Source organism: Coregonus clupeaformis, chromosome 8 (genome assembly GCF_020615455.1).
Source record: "Coregonus clupeaformis isolate EN_2021a chromosome 8, ASM2061545v1, whole genome shotgun sequence".
NCBI lineage: Eukaryota > Metazoa > Chordata > Actinopteri > Salmoniformes > Salmonidae > Coregonus > Coregonus clupeaformis.
The window spans coordinates 1,591,919-1,609,181 of NC_059199.1; the positions used below are offsets into that span (position 1 = coordinate 1,591,919).

Below are 17,263 nucleotides of genomic sequence, written 5' to 3' on the forward strand. Positions count from 1 at the left end.
AAAATGTGCCAATTTAGGTTGCCTTGATTAGATCAATAAATATCAATATAACAGTCCGAAATATTGACCAAATGAGTGAAATTACAGATGTACACATTTAGCAGACACTATTGTCCAGACTGACTTTACAAAAAACATACTATGTGAAAGAAGGTTCAAGTTATGGGGTTTGCTGGACACTGCTCAGGAAAATCAGTGCCCCACATAAGAAGTAGAAACATAAGTGTTAAGAAATAGTCATGTCGGTCCAGACCACTATCATCATTAGGGAATCCCCAAGGGTCAAAGTGTAATTGGGTCCCTGTAGAACAGCATAATAATTTCCAGGCTGGTGATTATACAGTGTGTCACTGTGTAGGAGGTCACGTCATTATATGATGGGCAGGTTGGGCACTCAGTCAGGTAAGTGTTCCCCATACAAGGTGTGTCTATGGGAGAGGTCATATACCTATACTGGTAGGTTTGGTTATGTTGCTATGGTGAAGGAATAGTGGCTGAATAGTTCATCATTAAAATAAACAATTGCTCATGCCACAAAGTCATTTACAACTCTTAATCTATTCTGCTAACTTTGTCTCACTAATGCCACACCCTCACACCCTGTTCTTACTCTTTTAGCCCTTCTCCCACTCTCTGTCTGCTTCCTTAGCTTCTCTCTCTCTCTCTACTTTTTCTGCTGTTTCTTTTTTTCTGTAAACCAGTGGGCTGGGCTATGACTGCATGAGACAGAGACAGGAAGAGTGTGTGTCTGAGATTGTGTATCCTTTGCATGACTGCATTTCCTCTCTCTCTCTCTCTCTCTACACTGACGTGTCCTAATCCACTACCTCCTCAATTTAAGTTGCAAGGTAAGATCTATGAAATAATTTCAAAAGAAAAATTATTATTGTTTTTTGTCTTTTCTTCACAACTTTTCCTGAAACAGGATGCATGGCAGGGACATTTATTTCCAAGGCACTCCTTTCTATTAGCGCTCCATCTTGCATTCTTTCCTCAAATTAGCTGAGGAATCTGAGGGAACACTAAAACTAGTCACACTTCGCTTTCCTCCCTCTTTCCATCCCTCCATACTCTCTCGATATCTCTATCAATCATATTGTTAGCTATCTCTTCATTCTCCTCTATCTCTCTCTCTCTCTCTCTCTCTCTCTCTCTGTTTACAGATTGTTTATGGACTCTGCTCTGCACGTATTCCTTTATCACTCATTTTTTCAATGGAATTATTTTCCCTTTTGAATTTCATCCGTCTCTACTTCCCTGTTCCTCTCCTCTCACCTCATTTCATCTCTTTCTATCTCCCTCACACACACACATGCACCGTGCACATACACACACGCACGCACACACATACACACTGCCAATCGGCAAATTGCTCTCAATTTCAGCACTTCAGCATAACGATTCCTACAGGTTTTCTCATGGTTCTCATAACATTAAGAAAACTTTCCATAAAAACCACAAGAAAACATTAGTAATGTTCAAAGAACGTTCTAAGGATGTTATTTAAAAACATATACAGTTGAAGTCGTAAGTTTACATACACCTTAGCCAAATACATTTAAACTCAGTTTTTCACAATTCCTGACATTTAATCCTAATAAAAATTCCCTGTTTTAGGTCAGTTAGGATCACCACTTTATTTTAAGAATGTGAAATGTCAGAATCATAGTAGAGAGAATGATTTATTTAAGCTTTTATTTCTTTCATCACATTCCCGGTGGATCAGAAGTTTACACACACTCAATTAGTATTTGGTAGCATTGCCTTTAAATTGTTTAACTTGGGTCAAACGTTTTGGGTAGCCTTCCACAAGCTTCCCACAATAAGTTGGGTGAATTTTGGCCCATTCCTCCTGACAGAGCTGGTGTAACTGAGTCAGGTTTGTAGGCCTCCTTGCTCGCACACGGTTTTTCAGTTCTGCCCACAAATGTTCTATAGGATTGAGGTCAGGGCTTTGTGATTGCCACTCCAATACCTTGACTTTGTTGTCCTTAAGCCATTTTGCCACAACTTTGGAAGTATGCTTGGGGTCATTGTCCAGTTGGAAGGCCCATTTGCGACCAAGCTTTAAATTCCTGACTGATGTCTTCAGATGTTGCTTCAATATATCCACATAATTTTCCTTCCTCATGATGCCATCTATTTTGTGAAGTGCACCAGTCCCTCCTGCAGCAAAGCACCCCCACAGCATGATGCTGCCACCCCTGTGCTTCACGGTTGGGATGGTGTTCTTCGGCTTGCAAGCTTCCCCTTTTTCCTCCAAACATAACGATGGTCATTATGGCCAAACAATTATATTTTTGTTTCATCAGACCAGAGGACATTTCTCCAAAAAGTACGATCTTTGTCCCCATGTGCAGTTGCAAACCGTAGTCAGGCTTTTTTATGGCAGTTTTGGAGCAGTGGCTTCTTCCTTGCTGAGCGGCCTTTCAGGTTATGTCGATATAGGACTCGTTTTACTGTGGATATAGATACTTTTGTACCTGTTTCCTCCAGCATCTTCACAAGGTCCTTTGCTGTTGTTCTGGGATTGATTTGCACTTAAGTATGTTCATCTCTAGGAGACAGAACGCGTCTCCTTACTGAGCGGTATGATGGCTGCGTGGTCCCATGGTGTTTATACTTGCATACTATTGTTTGTACAGATGAATGTGGTACCTTCAGACGTTTGGAAATTGCTCCCAAGGATGAACCAGACTTGTGGAGGTCTACAATTTATTTTCTGAGGTCTTGGCTGATTTGTTTTCATTTTCACATGATGTCAAGCAAAGAGGCATTGAGTTTGAGGTAGGCCTTGAAATACATCCACAGATACACCTCCAATTGACTAAAATAATGTCAATTAGCCTATCAGAAGCTTCTAAAGCCATGACATCATTTTCTGGAATTTTCCGAGCTGTTTAAAGGCACAGTCAACTTAGTGTATGTAAACTTCTGACCCACTGGAATTGTGATACAGTGAATTATAAGTGAAATAATCTGTCTGTAAACAATTGTTGGAAAAATTACTTTTGTCATATACAAAGTAGATGTCCTAACTGACGTGCCAAAACTATGGTTTGTTAACAAGAAATTTGTGGAGTGGTTGAAAAATGAGTTTTAATGACTCCAACCTAAGTGTATGTAAACTTCCGTCAACAAAGCTCTCTCTATCCTCTGTCTTGTTAAGTGTGTTCACACCTGATCTTAATGAATTATTTTTCTTTGAAATGGGGTCAGTTTGAATAGATTAAAATGAACACCTTTTCATGAGTTAAAAAAACACTGCATGCCAGTCAATCCTGGTGGCTCAGTGGACTGATTCCATGGATTGAAAACAGAAGACTAGAGGTTTGAATCTCACTGATGCCATTTCAAAATAAAAAATGATTGTGTTTGCATGATTAATGCCTAAACAAATTAATTTCCATGTGTCAAGCACTACAGTTCAAAACAGTTAGCAGTGTTATTATGAGTCTTAGTGGAACGTTATTTAATTACCTTCAAATAACCTATCATTTCCGTTCTCAGAACGTTAATAAAAACTCCCAGAAAAACTTTCAGGGTCCTCTGTAGCTCAGCTGGTAGAGCACGGTGCTTGCAACACCAAGGTAGTGGGTTTGATCCCCGGGACCACCCATACACAAAAAAAAAAGTATGAACGCGTGACTGTAAGTCGCTTTGGATAAAAGCGTCTGCTAAATGGCATATTATTATTACCATAGTAAAAAGTTCTCAGAACCTCCCTGCAACCTAAAAATGAATGTTCCCAGAACAAACTAAATTTTCACTTCCGTTCTCAGAACCTTTAAAAAACGTCCAGTTTTACCGGTCAGGAAACGTATGGCTTTGTTCCCAGAACTAATGGGAAACCAAAAACATACGTTCCCACAATTTCCAAGGAACCAAATGTGCTAGCTGGGAGGTTCCCGGTCTCTTGGGATACATCCCAATTATCTTACATGGTCTCCTTTGCTTGTACACTTGTTTCCTTTCGTTGATCACTGATCTGGTTGGGAGATGCAATGGAGACTAAGGATGTGTTTACACTAATTGGTCTTTGACCAATCAGATCAGCTCTGAAAAAAAGATCTGATGTGATTGGTCAAAAGACCAATTAGTGGAAATAAAGATCAGAATTGGGCTGCCTGTGTAAATGCAGCCCAATTGTTCTGTCCTGTCCTGTCCTGTCCAATCAATGCTCATGAGAGACATGAGATGAGGAAAGGAGGGTGTTCATTTGTCAGGGGCTGTGTACAAATTGCCTGTCGCACCAGTTAGCCATCTGTCAGTGTCAAGACCTGTTAGTGTCACATCTTCTTTTTCCCTCTCTCCCTTTGTCTCCCCCTCCCTCATTACCCTGCTCCGGCCCATGGAAAGTGGTTAGGCATTGAAGAGGGGAGAGGGGAGATGGGGAGATTGGGGAGCCAGCCCAGCAGTCATCATTGTCACCGTGGTGTTTAGCGTTTGTCAGGAACCCAACTCTTCCCCCACAGGGCGCCCTTGCCACGGCCGCTCAGATCACTCCCCGGGCTCACGTTACCATCCTCATATAATCTAACCAGGCCAGGTGAGGAGCAACAACACACTCTTCCTTGCCCAGGCCTCCTCAGTCCACTCACACACACATTCACAAACAATCAAGCTGCTATCAGGCAGAATGGAGCTGGAGTCAGGTGCGGTGCTGGAGCTAGCCGAGGGGATCATGCAGTTAAGTGGACCTGGGCTTTTTCTCTCATCTTAACCTCCTCTTCACCACGCTGTCTTAACCTCCTCTTCACCACGCTGTCTTAACCTCCTCTTCACCACGCTGTCTAAGCATTGTAACCCTAACCCCTACCGCCGTACACCTGCAGCCCTATGTGCAGTGGTTGGTGTCCCGTTGGCTACGTGTCCTACCTAGGCTAGAATGTGTGTTCAAATATTTACTTTCTCTTTGTATCTATCACTCTTTCTCTGACTGGTTACTTTTACCAGCTTGTTTTTGTTCTGTTTATTGATTATTTGGAGCTGGCCAATATATTTGATCTGTTTTGTTAATTGGAATTAGGGCACTTCTGTTTTTTACGAGGGCCTAATATCCTTGCTGATAGATAGCATGAGGGTTAGCCTCTATTCTCACTGGGTTCTTGCTACGTGCATGAACTTCCTTACCTGCACTTCCTGATACCTACATCCTTACCTGTGATGTAGAGAAATGTATTGGTTCAGGTTTAGGTGAATATGTAAAAGTTTTAGTGTTTCATTTAGTGTGATTGACTCAGTAGTAGTATAAGGAAAGAGGTCCCTGTGGTGTGGTTCACCAGTGTTGTAAAAATACCTGAGTAAAAGTAAAGATAGAAAATGACTCAAGTAAAAGTGAAAGTCACCCAGTAAAATAATATTTGAGTAAAAGTCTAAAAGTATTTGGTTTTAAATATACAATACTATCAAAAGTATCAAAAGTCAATGTAATTGCGAAAATATACTTATGTATCAAAGTAAAAGTGTAAAAATCTTTTCAAAATCCTTATATTAAGCAAACCAGATGGCACGAATTTTTTAAATTTTTTTACATTTACGGATACCCAGGGGCACACGCAAATACTCAGACATAATTTACAAACAAAGCATTTGTGCTTAGTGAGTCTGCCAGATCAGAGGCAGTAGGGATGAACATGGAAGTGCGTGAATTGGACCATTTTCCTGTCCTACTAAGCATTCAAAATGTAACGAGTACTTTTGGGTGTCAGGGAAAATGTATGGAGTAAAAAGTACATTATTTTCTTTTGGAATGTAGTGGAAAAGTAAAAGTTGTCAAAAATATTAGTAAAATGTAAAATGAATGCTTAGTAGGACAGGAAAATTGTAAAGTACAGACACCCAAAAAAACTACTGTAAATTATTTTTACTAAAGTACTTTACACCACTGTGGCTCACCAACACTCAAATACTGTCAATCAATCAGTCAATCAATCAATCAATCAAATGTATTTTTAAAGCCCTTTTTACATCATCAGTTGTCACAAAGTGCTTATACAGAAACCGAGCCTGAAACCCTTGAAATGCAGATGTAGAAGCACGGTGGCTAGGAAAAACTGTCTGGCCACAAGTGAAATTTCTCCTTTAAGTAAGCATTTATGAACCTGGTAACCCGTGCATTCATGCCTTGTGATGAAATATGCATTTGTGAAAGATTGCTCTTGAGAAATTGCTCAACCGGATACATTTAATCTAAAGATTAATTGAGGACAGGGGCCAGGGCTTTAGCTTGTTTGCACCTCTCTCTTTCTCAGTAAGAACCATTGGTAAGAACACTCAGTGGAGTGTTAACTGTGGTAGGCTCTGGGTGATTGCTTGGTGGTAGAGAGTGAGTTGCAGTTTCCATAGATACTGATCAAACAGCCACAATCTATGTCTCAAGGGGGGGTGGAGCTAACTTAAAAAAGCAGCAGTTTGAATGTCTGAAGCAACTGCCTGTAACCATCATCCTTCCTCACAATAATCCTGTCATGTGACCTTTTACAATGGGCCATCGTTGTGCCAGTCCAATAAAACTTTATCAGTACTGGATTTTTCACTGGCGCCTGTGTGAGTGCCAAAATGAAATGTAAACTGAAAGCCATACCAAGAGTTATTACAGTTGTATTGTTATTTAAACACGTGTTTTGTGCATGCACTGAACTGTGAGAGAGCATTTTCATTTCTTTGGGACACAGTTTACAGAATGTTTCCATTTCAGACTGGCTTCTTTCAAGGTTAACCAACACCCAGGCCATTTCCCTTTATTAGAAATACAGAGGGGAAACTATGCATTTACATCATTTAGCAAACATTCTAATCCTGAGCATTTAGGGTAAAGTGCCTTTAACATCGACAGTCAGCTTGGGGATTCGAACCAGCCACATTTCCGTTCCTAACCCAACACTCTTAACCACTAGGCTACCCGCCACCCATGACAGGTCTTTGCCAGCCTGGCTCCCACTTTACATGCTAGTTACCTACTGGTAGGGTTAATGTTACCTACTGGTAGGGTTAAGGTTACCTACTGATAGGGTTAAGGTTACCTACTGGTAGGGTTAAGGTTACCTACTGATAGGTAGCCTACAGTGTAATTATAGTGCAGCTACACGTGTTCTGTGAGAGTTGGGTGTGCCCTTTGGTGAGTGTCACATAGCTGGCTGAAAGGTTCCCAGAATGTAGTAGCTCCAAATATGTTGTAGTTTTGTTTGCTATATATTGTTTATGACTCTGCAAACAGGACACTAAAATGTCAGTCTGCATGGCGTAGTTGTGTCCACACAGTACAAGTGGATCTCAAACCTTTATTCCATCGTGATCCCCGCAAAGGCTTTTGTATTTGATATTTGTTATATTTTCCATAGCCTACTCCATTTCGTCTGATAACAGTGCACTCACTACAGGTATAATACACAACACATTAGGCTAAACCTGTGTGCTTATTAACCCATATAGACCTTTCATTATTTGTTTAGGGTATAATGAATAGAAACAATCAACATAGTGCTGTGATTCAGGGTGAATGATTTCTAATGGACAACATCAATGCTAACTGTCTCTCCAATGATATTCTTTTTTTTTTTTTGTCATTTAGCAGATGCTCTTATCCAGAGCGACATACAGGAGCAATTAGGGTTAAGTGCCTTGCTCAAGGGCACATCGACAGATTTTCCATCTAGTCGGCTCAGGGATTAGAACCAGAGACCTTTCGGTTACTGGCACAACGCTCTTAACCACTAAGCTACCTGCCGCCCCAATATTCCACCTGCCTTCTGTTTTATACAAAAACAAATGCCTGGCAAGTGACACTAGCCACCTTTAGTGTAGACAAAACCAGCCTGTAAGACCAGGTGACTTGAGTATAGCCTTTATAAAATGTTTCAACATTGATTTATCTTTGAATATGACTATAATTTATTGAATCCTATTGTCACAGGGAAATAACATTGACAGAGGTACTATGATAGGAGGAATCATGAAAGTGATTGTTTATTTGTCTGAGTAACGTCAGGAATGCCCACAACATGCCCTGCTACAAATCACTAAAGTGTAATATAGCTGAGAGAGAGAGAGAGAGAGAGAGAGAAGAGAGAGAAGAGAGAGAAGAGAGAGAGAGAGAGAGAGAGAGAGAGAGAGAGAGAGAGGAGAGAGAGAGAGAGAGAGAGAGAGAGAGAGAGAGAGAGAGAGAGAGAGAGAGAGAGAGAGAGAGAGAGAGAGAGAGAGAGAGAGAGAGAGAGAGAGAGAGAGAGAGAGAGAGAGAGAGAGAGAGAGAGAGAGAGAGAGAGAGAGAAGAGAGAGAGAGAGAGAGAGAGAGAGAGAGAGAGAGAGAGAGAGAGAGAGAGGAGAGAGAGAGAGAGAGAGAGAGAGAGAGAGAGAGAGAGAGAGAGAGAGAGAGAGAGAGAGAGAGAGAGAGAGAGAGAGAGAGAGAGAGAGAGAGAGAGAGAGAGAGAGAGAGAGAGAGAGAGAGAGAGAGAGACTTAGTGTGTGCATGTGAGACGTGATACGATTTGCCCTATAGGCACACCCTCTTTTGTACAATGAATCACATTAGTGCCATATGGGTCGGTATGTCCCACCCCTCATTTGGCATCTTCTCTTCTAGTAATTTCTACCTTTATTTTCCTGTTTCTGTGTTCCTGCAGAAATAGTTATTCATGTCATGACATGATTATATGAGTTCTCACTTCTCACCCATTCTCCACTGCCGCTTTCTCTGTTTCTTGTCTGGACTTCAATATGGAAATAAGTATTCTTGCCATGACAAGTAAAAACGATTTATCTTAGTTGACTGTTTCTGCAACCTCCAGCAGCAAAAACTCCCAATGTCTATTTGTCTCACTCATTTCATAGCAAAGAAATACACCCCCTTCCCACAACCCAAACAATAAAACAGACTCTACTTTCACCCTCTCACTTCCAACTCTCCCCTCCCCAATCTACCATTTGTTTATTCCATTCATTTCATTTTAGTCATTTATCAGACGCTCTTATCCAGAGCGACTTACAGTTAGTGAGTGCATACATTATTTTTTTATTTTTCATACTAGCCCCCCGTGGGAATCAATCCCACAACCCTGGCGTTGCAAACGCCATGCTCTACCAACTGAGCTACATCCCTGCCGGCCATTCCCTCCCCTACCCTGGACGACGCTGGGCCAATTGTGCGCCGCCCCAATTTATCCTCCACCTCCCCCTCCCCTGACCCGCTCTTCCATCTCCCTCTACCCAGTGCAGAATGCGCCCTTTCCAGGCAGCTCCCCTCCCCCCTCCCCCATAACCCTACATCCTAACTCCTCCATCCATCCATCCCCCACCTCTACTGACCCACTCTCTCCTCTCCCTCTCCCCGTACAGAATGTTCCCCAACATGGCAGCACCTGGACAGTTTGGGCCAGAGACGCGGGAGCCGGGGCTGAAGGTGTGGCGGGTGGAGAAGATGAAGGCGGTGCTGCTGGAGCCAGCTGAGGTTGGGGCCTTCTACAACGGAGACTCCTACCTGGTGTTGGAGCACAGAGGGGACCAGGGGGCAGACCTACACATGTGGATAGGTGAGATTAAGGAAAATGGATGCATGATATATGTGTCAAATAAGTAGGGTCAATCGTTTTTCCTGACCAGGGTCTGTATTGACAAAGCATCTCAGAGTAAGACTGCTGATCTGGGATCAAGTTCCCCAGTCGTATTCATTATGATCTAAAAGGCTAAACTGGTCTTGGATCAGCACTCTTACTCTGATAGAGCCTGGAGTTTTTCCTGGACAAGTCACGTGGCCATGATAAACTTTGGGCCCCACTATTTTAGGTATTGGGCATAAAAACCTGTAGAATGATGTAATAAAATGCTCCACCATTTACCTTTATTGAAGTACAAGACAATGTTTTGATCCATACTGATATTTGCCAGAACTTCAATAGAAACAGATGTAGGAGCCTTTGAGTGTTCTACTCATCTAACTGTTATTAAATGGGTGAGTTGCGGTCATCATGGGGGATGGGGAGGACGGGGACTATCTGTGTACATTAGAAAGTGTATACACATAAGAGTGGAATGGAAAATTATATCTCAGTCTCTTGGGATAAGAGTCCTTTATTATCATTTATGGATGGAGTCTCCTAAAAAAAAAAGGGTTCCAAAAGAGTTATTCGGCTGTCCCCATAGGACAACCCTTTTTGGTTCCAGGTAGAACCTATTTGGGAACCCTCTGTGGAAAGGGTTCTACATGGAACCCAAAACCGTTTTACTTGGAACCAAAAGGGTTCTTCAAAGGGTTCACCTATGGGAACAGCCGAGGAACCCTTTTAGGTTTTAGTTAGCCATTTTTTTTTCTAAGACTGTAAGCTTGTATCCAATATTGCTCTGTAAATCCAAACTACACTGCATGGCCAAAAGTTGGTGGACAACCCTTCAAATTAGTGGATTTGGCTTTTTCAGCCACACCCGTTGCTGACAGGTGTCTAAGATTGAGCACACAGCCATGCAATCTTCATAGATTCACATTGGCGGTCGAATGTTCCATACTGAAGTGCTCAGTGAATTTCAAAGTGGCACCGTCATAGGATGCCACCTTTCCAACAAGTCAGTTACTCAAATTTCTGCCCTGCAAAGCTGCCCGGTCAACTGTAAGTGCTGTTATTGTGAAGTGGAAACGTCTAGGAGCAACAACGGCTCAGCCGCGAAGTGGTAGGCCACACAAGCTCACAGAACAGGACCACCAAGTGCTGAAATGCGTAGCACCTAAAAATCAGCTGTCCTCAGTTGCAACACTCACTACCGGGTTCCAAACTGCCTCTGGAAGCAATGTCAGCACAATAAATGTTCATCTGGAGCTTCATGAAATGGGTTTCCATGGCCGATCAGCCGCACACAAGCCTAAGATCACCATGTGCAATGCCAAGCGTTGGTTGGAGTAGTGTAAAGCTCGCCACCATTGGACTCTGGAGCAGTGGAAACACGTTCTCTGGAGTGATGAATCACGCTTCACCATCTGGCAGTCCGACGGACGAATATGAGTTTGGCGAATGCCAGGATAACGCTACCTGCCCAAATGCCTAGTGCCATCTGTAAAGTTTGGTGGAGGAGGAATTAATAATAGTCTGGGGCTGTTTTTCATGGTTCGGGCTAGGCCCCTTAGCTCCAGTGAAGGGAAATCTTAACGCTACAGCATACAATGACATTCTATACGATTCTGTGCTTCCAACTTTGTGGCAACAGTTTGGGGAAGGCCCTTTCCTGTTTCAGCATGACAATGCCCCCGTGCACAAAGCGAGGTCCATACAGAAATGGTTTGTCGAGATTGGTGTGGAAGAACTTGACTGGCCTGCACAGAGCCCTGACCTCAACCCAATCGAACACCTTTGGGATGAATTGGAACACCGACTGCAAGCCAGGCCTAATCGCCCAACATCAGTGACCGACCTCACTAATGCTCTTGTGGCTGAATGTAAGCAAGTCCCGCAGCAATGTTCCAACATCTAGTGGAAAGCCTTCCCAGAAGAGTGGAGGCTGTTATGCCCATGATTTTGTAATGAGATGTCCGATGAGCACTTTTGGTAATGTCATGTACTAGCCAACCCATTGTGTACACACCTAATTAACCTCTGAGCGGTTGAAAAGTGAATAACCTGCGTGCTAATGGTGATGACACACCATGACACTGACCCAACGACTGATTATGAGGACGGAGACTAAGACTGACAGATGGAAGGATGATGACAGAAGAAGGATGGGGTTAATAGAGGAGGAGAGCTCCCTAAGAAAGAAGGGCTGGGTTTTGTGTGTGTGTTTGTGTCCTCCTACTCACCCCTCCCCTCGCTTCCTTCCCCCCCAGGTGAGAAGTCATCTCGTGATGAGCAGGTGGCATGTGCCATGCTCGCCACTCAGCTGGACAGCTTCCTGGGTGGTGACCCCATCCAGCACCGCCAGGTCCAGGGCTACGAGTCTCCAGAGTTCATGAACCTCTTCCCCAGGGGGGTCAGCTACAAGGTGAGCCGGTGGATGGTACTGACAACACAGGGCCCATCTCTTTAAGAAATGTACTTGCATGGGAATTTATGTGCAAACTTTTGTGTTTCTCTTGGACATCAATGTGTGATTTACTGTATCTGAAACTTGGAGTAATCCATGTGTTTCCCACATTAGACTTGGGCTCACTATGGGTAATCCATGTGTTTCCCACATTAGACTTGGGCCCACTATGGGTAATCCATGTGTTTCCCACATTAGATTTGGGCCCACTATGGGTAATCCATGTGTTTCCCACATTAGATTTGGGCCCACTATGGGTAATCCATGTGTTTCCCACATTAGATTTGGGCCCACTGTTGGTAATCCATGTGTTTCCCACATTAGATTTGGGCCCACTATGGGTAATCCATGTGTTTCCCACATTAGATTTGGGCCCACTGTTGGTAATCCATGTGTTTCCCACATTAGATTTGGGCCCACTATGGGTAATCCATGTGTTTCCCACATTAGATTTGTGCCCACTATTGGTAATCCATGTGTTTCCCACATTAGATTTGGGCCCACTGTGAGTAATGCATGTGTATCCTAACGTGTTAGGATTGAGTCCTCTACTGACAGTAAATGTAATGTTTTTCCTGTTTCAAATCCATGATTGAGGACATTACTTTACAAGCAGTCCTCTTCATAATTTCATCACATGCTACTGATTTCTTGTCATATCGTTCCACATATGCAAGCATTTCGCTACACCCGATATAACATCTGCTAAACACGTGTATGTGACAAATAACATTTGATTTGATTTGATCTCTCTCATTGAAGCGATAGCTCGTAAAATCCTTAGAGACTTCCTGGTTAGATACAGATTTTACAAAAAATCTAACATAAACAACATTTTCATATTGTTATATTTTTCTCTTTCTTTTCTTTTTCCTCTCTCTTGTTACTTTTATTCACTCTCTCCCTCAAACACACACATTAGGAGGGTGGTGTGGAGTCTGGCTTCAGGCGGCCCCAGGGCGGGTCAGGGCCGGTCTACAGGCTGTACCAGATCAAAGGGAAGCGCAACATCCGTGCCAAGGAGGTGGAGCTGAGCTGGCAGAGCTTCAACAAGGGAGACTGTTTCATCCTGGACCTGGGAGAGGTGAGAGGGGGGAGGGGGGAGAGGGGAGGGAGGGAGTTGAGAGGTGACAGTGAGTGTTGCAAATTCCCTGCGGGAGACTTTTAGCAGTGAGGGCAGGGAGAACAACATTACATTGTTGCCTTAAATGGCACATTTTCCTTAATTAGGGCTCAGTACAGTAGGCCTACTATCAAATCATACAGTATATTATCCACTTCAGACGAGACAATAAAAAACAAACATGTTTATGTCTTTAGACCATATTTTCGTGGATCGGCTCGCAGGCCAACATGTTTGAGAAGCAGAAGTCGCGTGAGATCGCTAGCCTGATCCGCGACACTGAGAGACATGGCAAAGCATGCATCACTGACATCAATGAGGGGGAGGAGACGCCAGAGATGCTCAAGGTAAAATGACCGACTTAGTCCTTTCCTCCCAAAGCAAATGAAAACAGTCACAGACCTAGAGCACAGGAGGCTGCTGAGGGGAGGACGGCACATAATAATGGGCGGAACGGAGTAAATGGAATGGAATCAAACACATGGAAGCTACAGGATGTGTGTAATCTATTTGATACCACTCCACTCCACCCATTACCGTGAGCCTGTCCTCCCCAATTAAGGTGCCACCAACCTCCTGTGACCTTGAGACTTGTCAATCCTGTAATGTCTAAGCATATTTAGAGACTTTGATATCAAGGTATAGGAAGGTAATGGGAAGGTAATACTCCATTCCAGCCATTATTATGAGCCGTCCTCCCCTCAGCAGCCTCCACTGATATAAACCTCACAACAATCCATCTTCCACTCTGCCCTGTGATTGACAGGTGCTGGGACCAATGCGAGAGCTGGCAGAGAGCACTCCAGAGGAGGACAGTCAAGCAGACGTCTCCAACTCCGCCTCCCTCTACAAGGTAGCTGGACATTACAATTCCATTGGTAAACAGTTATGTATCTCCAGAACTGTTCTATTGCATTACATCATTACTGTTGTAAATGGATAGCTCACCCCAAAATCTGAAATCTGAATTTGAGATATTTTGGAATGTAGACGGTATAGCACAGCTATACTTTAGGGCTCTTTTTTCCCAAGATCAAACAATATTTTTGGGGTGAACTAGTTCACAAATGAACTAAAAGTCATGGCCGGTGTTATTGTCCTCCACAGGTGTCCGATGCGACAGGCCAGATGAAACTGACCAACGTCTCGGAAAAGAGCCCATTTGCCAAGGACCTACTGGTGCGCGACGACTGCTTTATTCTGGATAACGGGGCCAACGGAAAGATCTTTGTTTGGAAAGGTAAATAATAAAATAATAATAAATAATATGCCATTTAGCAGACGCTTTTATCCAAAGCGACTTACAGTCATGCGTGCATACATTTTTACGTATGGGTGGTCCCGAGGATCGAACCCACTACCCTGGTGTTACAAGTACCATGCTCTACCAATTGAGCTACAGGAAAGCACGTGAACCTTGACTAAAATATTTCTGCTCCATTAAATGTTTCCCTAGAATAATGTTTGCGATATACAATGTCTAAATAAATACTAATTTAATCAGGGTTTGTATTGAATACAGTTAACAGACATTATTGTGTTGAGACCTTACTGAGACCTCTATGGGTGAGACTGAGGGAAGACATGGTGAGACGTTATCCCACTGATGATTGACAGGTATGGGAGCCAATGCGGAGGAGAAGAGGGAGGCCCTGAAAATGGCGGATGACTTCATCCAACAGATGAACTACCCCAGGATGAAAACGCAGGTGAGTCAAGCATCTCACAAATGGCAAAAACCCAGACATTATTTCCTCATTATCCAGCCATTAAATCTACCCAGCAACATAACATCAGCAACTGATAGCATCATGATTTCATTATTCCTGAAAACAGAAGAATTTGGGCATTTGAATTCCAGTAAGTCAAACCGAATTCCTTGTATGTCTTCTTCCATTGTCACAATGCAATGTGCATGTGTAACCACTAACTAGCAGGTCATGAACCCAGTATCATAAATGTTTTATGTGTATACAATGGGGTGGTTTATGTGCCAGTCATGTCAAATCTCTGTACTCTCTTACAGGTGGAGATACTACCACAAGGGAGGGAGACGATCATCTTCAAGCAGTTCTTCAAAAACTGGAACTAAACTACAATGGCTTTCAGAAAAGGGTCTCAATATTGCACTCGTAAAATATTATGAAATTGCAACCTGGAAAAATAAAAGATCTTAATGTTTAAAAGTCTTCTCATCAGGAGTGACAGCATCTCAAATTCAAAAAAAATTATATATTTTTTAATGTGTTTACTTATATGTAAATATTTGTAAGGTACTATACTCATAGAAAACACATCTTTAGTCATGCTTAGGTCAAATAAACTCAAAATAATAAGAGCATTTATAATGGTGTCACACCAAATGGAACCCTAAGTCACTACCTCTGGTTCTGACTGGGAAGGAAAACGTGTGCTCACTGGTCTCTGTTACTAGTCTCATATTATTTCAAGCCAAGATGACATTCCACAAATCCTATAAGGTGAATTTGTTTGGTTTAGTCATTTTTTTTTTTTTACATTTGTTTAAGAATAACAGGATATATTCCAATAATACATGTAGGAGGCTACAGATGATGAAAATAAATGGAAACTGAAACAACACGTACAGTGTGTGGTTTCGTCCTTTGGTTCCTGACAACTGGCACCCTATTCCCTACGTAGTGCACTACTTTCGACCAGGGCTCATAGGGCCAGAAGCAGTGCACTATATAGGGAATAGGGTGCCATTTGGGACATGGTCATTGGGTGACTACATTTTTATTACCTGTGTCAACTCTCTCCAGCTAGTTTTCTTTACTGGAATAATCAATGTATTTCACCTTTCACCTGGTGAGACTACATTGCTCGGTTGTTCCCTGGATAAACACTTAACAGGTTAACCCGCCTACACCTGAGGGAACTACCAGTAGACTCAACAGTTTACTTACGTAACCTTCTGTAAACGTTAACCTCCAGGAGCTACTGTTGGGGTTGTCAAAGATAGCCTATTTTGATGTCATGTTCTAAAGCTGTGTATTTACAGTGCCTTCAAAGTTTTCACACCCTTGACTTTTTCAAAATGTTGTTGTGTTACAAAGTTGTATTTAACGGTCTACACAAAATACTCTGTAATGAAAAAGTGGAAGAAAAATTTGAACATTTATTAAACATTTATGAAAAATAAAACACTAATATACAGTATCTTGATTAGATCCGTTTTTAACCCCCCCCCTCCAAAGAGCTTTGGACACCTGGATTGTACAATATTTGTCCATTATTCATTTAAAAAATCTTCAAGCTCTGTCAAGTTGGTTGTTGATCATTGCTAGAAAGCCATTTTCAAGCCGATTTAAGTCACCTGTAACTAGGCCACTCAGGAACATTCAATGTAGTCTTGGTAAGCAACTCCAGTGTATATTTGTATACTATCCCGCTCTCTCTCTCTCAGATGCATAGATCACACACACACACATAGCCGCCCATGGCTGCTGACGGTGCTGCAGCACCCCCCCTGATTATTATTTTAATTGTTTTTATTATTATTATTTTCTTCACAAAGTTAGTGCCTTTACTAGTCCTTCCCGCGGCTATGCACGCGCACACACACACACACACACACACACACACCTACTGTCACGCCCTGACTCTGGGGACTCTTATTTGTTGAGTCAGGGTGTGATTTTCTATGTTGTATTTTCTATGTTTGGATCTAGTATGTCTAGATCTATGTTGGCCGGTGTGGTTCCCAATCAGAGGCAGCTGTCGCTCGTTGTCTCTGATTGGGGACAATACTTAGGCAGCCTATTGGCACTAGTGGGTTGTGGTATCTTGTTCTGTATAAGGTATGTTGTTTGTGGCTACCTTGGACTTCACGGTTCGTTTAGTTTGTTGTTTTGTCGTTGTGTTTATTCGTTATAATAAACATGTATGCATATCACGCTGCGTCTTGGTCCGTCCCGTCCTTCAACGAACGTGACACCTACACACGCACAGACCATTTTCACTTATCAGAAACATATCCACAAGACCTTGACCGATTTCTGGGCCATTCCTGACACTTCACCTGGCAACAGTAAAATATTCAGGTCTGTGTGATGATTGGTCAGTATGATGCGAAGATCCATGCAAATGCTCAACTATGATCCGTATGATTTAAAA

The 17,263-nt window shown here is 42.6% G+C and overlaps 1 protein-coding gene across 3 annotated transcripts; it reads left to right on the plus strand.

Annotated features, from left to right (window-relative positions):
* The first annotated feature begins 752 nt into the window (after positions 1-752).
* LOC121571132 (macrophage-capping protein) lies at positions 753-15,727 on the plus strand. Of its 3 annotated transcripts, XM_041882444.1 has the most exons (10): positions 764-848; positions 4,476-4,549; positions 9,334-9,527; positions 11,807-11,961; positions 12,926-13,087; positions 13,324-13,473; positions 13,893-13,979; positions 14,234-14,366; positions 14,744-14,835; positions 15,153-15,727. In XM_041882444.1, exons 3-10 carry the CDS (start codon positions 9,335-9,337, stop codon positions 15,216-15,218), a joined length of 1,038 nt encoding a protein of 345 aa, XP_041738378.1. In that variant the 5' UTR covers positions 764-848; positions 4,476-4,549; position 9,334; the 3' UTR covers positions 15,219-15,727. The 3 variants fall into 3 exon arrangements, with proteins under 3 accessions (XP_041738375.1, XP_041738378.1, XP_041738374.1); XM_041882441.1 differs by lacking the exon at positions 4,476-4,549 and having other exon boundaries at positions 753-848; XM_041882440.2 differs by lacking the exons at positions 764-848; positions 4,476-4,549 and adding an exon at positions 4,567-4,689.
* The last annotated feature ends 1,536 nt before the right edge of the window (positions 15,728-17,263 follow it).